General features: G+C 37.8%; 1 protein-coding gene across 1 annotated transcript; it reads right to left on the bottom strand.

Moving 5' to 3' along the window:
- Positions 1-4,757: 4,757 nt before the first annotated feature.
- On the bottom strand, positions 4,758-5,016 carry LOC114238677 (thymosin beta-10-like). The gene has a single exon (XM_057532259.1). The coding sequence runs from the start codon at positions 5,014-5,016 to the stop codon at positions 4,888-4,890; it is 129 nt and encodes a 42-aa protein (XP_057388242.1). The 3' UTR covers positions 4,758-4,887.
- Between the last annotated feature and the right edge of the window lie 1,665 nt (positions 5,017-6,681).

Raw genomic sequence — 6,681 nt, 5'->3', positions numbered from 1 at the left:
TGCTGAGTAATCTTGAATTGTATCCTGCACATTTCATATGTTACATTGGGAGACTCTTGACCTCATTTAAATCCTATTGAAAACATAGATATTCTTGTTTTACTAGGCAATTGACCTGGTTAGGTTCAGGCTACAAGTTCCAATCTGCCTTCTGCGGGCTATAGTTCCAACATCAGTTCAGATTTTAAAGACTTTGCAGTTCTAATTAGATCTGTCACATGTGTGCCACCCAGGGGTCAGCCTGTGATGTAGGCAGTTGCCTGTCCGGATGTTTGGTTCTTAAATTCTTTGAAATGCTGATTAAGATCACATCCAGGCATGGACAGGTAGGGGTGACATCTAGGAATTCATGAGTAGCTTTATGGGGTCACTTTCTTGGTCTCCTTCCTTTGCAATCTACAGATACTTGTTCCCTGGGTGTCCCCCTTTTGCTTCTTTAGCTAGAAAGCTGAGGCTTTCATTAATCCTGCCCTGCTGCACATATTTGTGACTATGTACATACACATCCAGGGCCAACTGCTTGGAGGACAGAGAGAGAGTAAAAATCAAGGGGGAGTCACCCCACCTTCTTGGAATTACAACTCCACTGATTAGAGGAGAAGGACCCCCAACACTCTACCCACTCAGTGGTCTCCCAAAGGGGCTGCTGCTACCACAACCATCGCATTGCTTGGGGTCTGAAGTGTGAGAAGACAGAAAAAAAAAGATGAGGAAAATTTACACACTCTCATTTCAGTGTTAGAGTTCTCTTTTCACTCCTTGCGGCAGATCTAAGGGCTTCTTCTGGAGCTCTCTGTTTGTGCTGATACTAATTTCTGGGTTTCAGGCTGCACTGTGCTCAGGCTGGGAGATACCAGAGGAAAAAAGAATGAAAAAATTGCCACTTGGTAATTTTCGGTTTGGTGGTACTTCAGATGGTGGTCTGCTTTCCCAATCTTCGCATTACTGTTTACTTCTCAGGGTACTCAAGTAGCTGCTTCACACATTTTGTCCAGGTTTTACAACTGCATTTAGTGGGAGAGGCAGAGTGGATTGTGCTTACTCCATCTTGCCAGGAACTGGAAACTCCTGAAACAGCATGATATAAAAATTGAATAGGAAAAAGATGAAAACATGTTTTTTGAATGCTAATGTTTAAGGCAAACAGATACAATTAGGAGAAGATGAAGATGAAGATGTGGGTAGAAGTTTAAGTGAAAAATATTAATTCTGAAGGAGCCATCTAAAAATCTACAAAAGCTTTTGAAATTGAGAATACTGGTACTTATTGTTTAATTTTAGATGAAAATGGATAGTTTCTATCTCTGGCGTATGACTAGTAACTATCTTTATGCTTATAAGGAATAATTAGAGTAATGTTTCAGTTCACAGAAAAAAAAAAAGAGTGGGGAAGAGGAACATTCATGGGGGAATATAAGGGTGAAACAAGAGAGAAATGGAGTTTAAAAGTGTGTGTATGTGTTAATATGTTTGAGTTTGATAATAAGGATAGTGAAGGACAGAGAGGAAAGCTGTTAGTGCTTGCGTCTCCTTAATGGGAAGAATAGAGGTCTGAGAAAAAACATGAATCATATTATTCTTTCGTAACCACGTGGTGGCACTGTTGGCATGAGACAGCTTAGTGCTGTCATTTGCAAAATAGGGTGTGTACATTCTAGGGATGTGCAAGACTATCCCTTGAGGTGGCTGAAGAAAATATTAGAACTTCAATCTCTATTTAGATTTTACTTTGAGAAAATGGAAACGTACTAAGCTTTACTAGTATTTACTATGATTGATACCGGCTCCATCACTTAATCAGTAAGGCAGATGATTCTGTGTTACGTGGTCTGCAAGAGGAATGAGAGCTCTATAACTCAGAGTTGGTGGTGGCTACCTCATCTGAACATACAGTGACATATTACAGCTTATATATTCTTGGTGAAATGGATTTATGCACTACATTACTGATTATGGTAAATTAACACTCTTAAAGTGTACAAGTGACTTAAAATATTTCCTGCGAAGAAACTGCTGGTCAAAATGATCCTCATAATTAAAGCCAACAATAACAACAAAAAAATGGAAGGGCGGCATGCCCCCTCCTTGTCTGGATTCTTTTTCAGATGTGTCATGAGCTAAAAACAATGGCTATTGGTGATATGTTATCTAGCAACATTTGTTTTTTTTGGACAAAATATACCCACTTAACCAATGTTTTTGAAGTGAAAGTGATGTTTTTGACCATAAATGAGAAAATAACGGCTTTTTGAAGAAAACTTATGCTTTGGAGAAATCATTTGGAAAACATATGTTTAAAAATATTTCCATCACTATGCGATTTTTGTTCCTGAGATTGACTGATTTATTTTACCTATAAAACTCTCATATTTCAATATTAATAAGGCTGTGAAACTGAATTTTCTAATCTGTTTAAAAATCTTCCAAATGAAGACTTTAGGTAGGTTTTAAGACCATTTGTGAAAAATACAAATATTAAATACCTTCCATTAATTTGTAAAAAAAGAGTAACATTATAGAAGATGGAAATTTATTGATCAGATATCAACACTTTTATATGAGTATACTTTTTCCACAAGGACCTGGGTTTCTTTGTGAAGTATATTTTTCAACTAGGCAGTTATTAAAATCAAAAACCAAAATAAATTTAGAACCAGTCCATCAAATCACTGTATCACAAAATGTTATATCCAGACTTCCAAAAACAATGGAACATGTTGAATCATATTTCTCTTGCTAAAATTAGTGATATTAATAATATTTTTAGGTAAGGCAAAAAAGTTTGTCATTAATAAGTAAACTAAAATAAAATTTAACTCATATTTCTCATTTTCTTTAAAGTTTATTTTTGTGCATCTTCTTATAGATACAACCTTAATTATATTTAGTACTTTATACATTTTATTGTTTACCAGGTACTGTTATAAATGCTCTACATATATTAATTATTTTAACTCTCACAACACCTAATATATTTACTAGTGTTCCCATTTAAAGAATCAGGAAGCTGAAGCAAAGGTAGGTTAAGAAACTGGCATAGGAACAATTAGCTGATATGTGACAGAATCAAGATTTATTAGTACAGTAATGCATATATTTAATTTATACATAAATTACTATATTTTTAAACCAATAAACAGACGAATAGAAGTATAGGATTAAAATTTAGAGACTATTTGTCTAATGCTAATAGGCATGGTGGTGACATAAGAATGTGCTCACCCGTGTCCCCTGCATTGGCAGGCGGATTCTTAACCACTGCGCCACCAGGGAAGCCCCCAAGAAGCCAGTCTTGGGCTCTTTAACGTGGAGTGAAAATTTAAAGATTCTTTTGGCAAGCAGTCTGAACTCAAGGTCCTTTTAGATTTTTATCATTGTTTCCCCTGAACTCTTTTTGATATTTTTAAAGAAATTGTGGTAAAGTGCACATAACATAAAATTTACCATCTAAACCATTTTCAAGTGTATAGCTCAATAGTGTTAAGTATATACTTAACGCATTGTTGTGCAAGCAATCTCTAGAAATTTTTAATCTTGCAGAACTGAAACTACATAGCCATTAAACAACAACTTTCCATGTCTCCTTCCCCCTAGCTCCTAGAAACCACCATTGTATTTTTTTTTTTTTTTTTTTTTACTTTTTGGCTGCACCTCAGGGCATGTGGGATCTTAGTTCCCCGGCCAGGCATCGAACCCGCACCCCTGCAGTGGAAGTGCAGAGTCTTAACCACTGGACCGATAGAGAAGTCCCCATTGTATTTTCTGTTCCTGTGACTTTGACTACCTAGATACTTCTTATAAGTGTAATCAATCACACAATATTTGTCTTTTTGTAATTGGCTTATTTTACTTAGCATAATGTCTTTTAGGTTTAAACAGGCTATAGCACGTGTCAGAATTTTCTTTTTTATGGCTGAAAAATATTCTATTGTATGTATACATCACATTTTGTTTATCCATTCATCTGTCAGTGGACACTGGGTTGCTTCCACCTTTGGGCTATTGTGAATAGTACTGCTAGGACAATGAGTGTACAAATATCTCTTCAAGACCATGCTTTCAATTCTTTTGAGCGTATCCCCAAATGTAGACTTGGTGGATCATATGGAAATTCTATTTTTAATTTTTTGAGGAACCACCATACTCTTTTCCACAGTGACTGCACTATTTTACATTCTCATTAATAGTGCACAAGGGTTCTAATTTCTTTACATCCTTTTCAACAGTTGTTCTTTCCTTTTTTTTTTCCTTTTTCTTTTTATTTATTCATTTATTTATTTATTATTCATTTATGGCTGTGTTGGGTCTTCGTTTCTGTGCGAGGGCTTTCTCTAGTTGTGGCAAGTGGGGGCCACTCTTCATCACGGTGCGCGGGCCTCTCACTGTAGCGGCCTCTCTTGTTGCGGAGCACAGGCTCCAGACGCGCAGGCTCAGTAATTGTGGCTCACGGGCGTAGTTGCTCCGCGGCATGTGGGATCTTCCCAGACCAGGGCTCGAACCCGTGTCCCCTGCACCGGCAGGCAGACTCTCAACCACTGCGCCACCAGGGAAGCCCCTCCTTTTTCTTTTTATAGTAGCCACCTTAATGGGTGTGAGGTGGATGTCTCATTGTGGGTTTTTTTTTTTTCTTCCATGCCACAAGGTGTGTTTTATTTTCATTAATCATACAAATAATTTTCTATAATAGCCCAGGGCAAACCGAGAATTTAGCAGTCCGATTGGAGGGTCCCCTCAGACACCCACAGGCCAGTGGCATCGGCACGGAGTGCCCAGGTTCACAGTGCAGCTTGTTGCTCGTGTCCATCTTGCAGGTGGCTCTTCCTCCACATCATGACTAGGGTCTCCAAAATGATGGGGGTGGAGAATCCTCCAGGTTCTTAGGAAATTTCACTTCGCTTGCTTCTCCTGCTCAATGGTCTCTTTGGTTGGCAGGGTGTTGTTCTCCTGCGTCTCCATCGTCTTCAGCTTGGCCTTATCGAAGCCGGCAATTTCCGCCATGTCGGGCTTGTCTGCCATTTCTTAAAACAGTCCGAGAACTGTCACTCTAAGCCCGCGGTCCCGGTGCTCCCACTCGTGTCACTGCAGCAAGAGACTCATTGTGGTTTTGATTTGCATTTCCCTAATGACTAGAGATGTTGTATATCTTTTCATGTGCTTATTGGCCATTCATATATCTTCTCTGGAGAAATGTCTATTCAGGTTCTTTACTCATTTTTGAATCAGGTTGTTTTTGTTACTGTTGTTGTTCTTGAATCTTAGGAGTTGTCTGTATATTTTGGATTTTAACTCATTGTCAGATATATGGTTTGCAAATATTTCCTCCCATTCCATGGGTTGTCTTTTCACTCTGTTGATTGTGTCCTTGATACACAGACGTTTTAAATTTTGATGTAGTCCAATTTATCTATTTTAACTTTGGTTGGCTGTACCTTTGGTGTCCTATCTGATGGGGTTCAGAACATGCTACACTAAAATATGGCACCTTGGCATATTTAATCTTTTAAGTTGAAGGATCTTGAGAAAACAGCAGAAGTAGGAAGGTTACTTTGACCCTCCCCTAACCTTTCACCCCTGAAGTAGGTCATAAAGTCCTTATGTGAGAAGTGGTTTCCCTATATGAAGCAAAGGAGCATCCTTATCTCCAAAGACAACGGGATGCCACCAAAAATCCAAATAGGCCTTGCTAAGTTTCCCCCAGTTTACTATACTCACCTCATACTCCTTGCCCTATTATATTTCTCCATGACTAGACACTCTTCATCAAACCTAGCATAAAAATACTCAGGTTTAACTGTTTCTTCAGATCTTGATTTCCTTATATTAAATAAATGTGTATGCTTTCTACTGTTACTCTGTCTTGGTCAGTTTAATTTTCAAACCCAGCCAGGGATCCCAAGAACGTGGAGGAAAAATTTTTTTCCCCTAAATTTGCTAGAAATTACTGCCAAATGCAATGTCATGAAGCTTTTCCTCTGTGTTTTCTTCTAAGACTTTTATCGTTTTTGGCCTCACATTTAGATCTTTGATCCATTTTGAGTTAATTTTTGTGTATGGTACAAGGTAAGGGTACAACTTCGTTCTTTTGCATGTGGATATCCAGTTTTCCCAAAATCATTTTGAAAAGCTGTCTTTTTTCCCATTGAATGGTCTTGGCTCCCTCATCAGGAATCAAGTGACTGTGATTGTGAGGGTTTATTTCTGGGCTCTCTAATTCTATTCCATTGGTCTAGCTGTCTGTATTTATACAAATACCACATTGTTTTGATTGTAGTATCTTTGTGGTAAGCTTGAAAGACGTTTAACTTGTTCTTTTTCAAGATTGTTTTGGCTATTCAAGCTCTCTGTTTTACCATTACAACACAGTTATGAAGAGGGCAAAATGTGCAAAACGTATGTGAGGATTCATCATTTTTTCCCCAATAATCTTAATTTTTTGATATTCAAATCACTTTCTGTGAAGTCTTTGAAGTCGCTATTGTATCATCATCCTTGTAAATTTATCTTCTTCATTTGTTCACTGGAGTAACTCTTCCAGATCCTCTCATATGAGTGGCTTTGCAAGTGTTTGAACTGTGCTTTGACATCATGAAATCCTGCATCTTTTACAAGATGTGCAATTCTATTCTGAAATAGATTTGCTCTTGTATTTCATGGTGCTAATAGAGGTTTACATGTGATAAC

This window comes from Balaenoptera acutorostrata, chromosome 17 (assembly GCF_949987535.1).
Source record: "Balaenoptera acutorostrata chromosome 17, mBalAcu1.1, whole genome shotgun sequence".
In the NCBI taxonomy this organism is placed as follows: Eukaryota; Metazoa; Chordata; class Mammalia; order Artiodactyla; family Balaenopteridae; genus Balaenoptera; species Balaenoptera acutorostrata.
Note: the sequence above shows the minus strand (reverse complement) of the source record. Positions and strands in the feature narration are given on the sequence as shown.

Excerpts from the sequence above, each read along its gene's own strand:
- LOC114238677 (XM_057532259.1), bottom strand. The coding sequence starts at position 5,016 with ATGGCAGACAAGCCCGACATGGCGGAAATTGCCGGCTTCGATAAGGCC.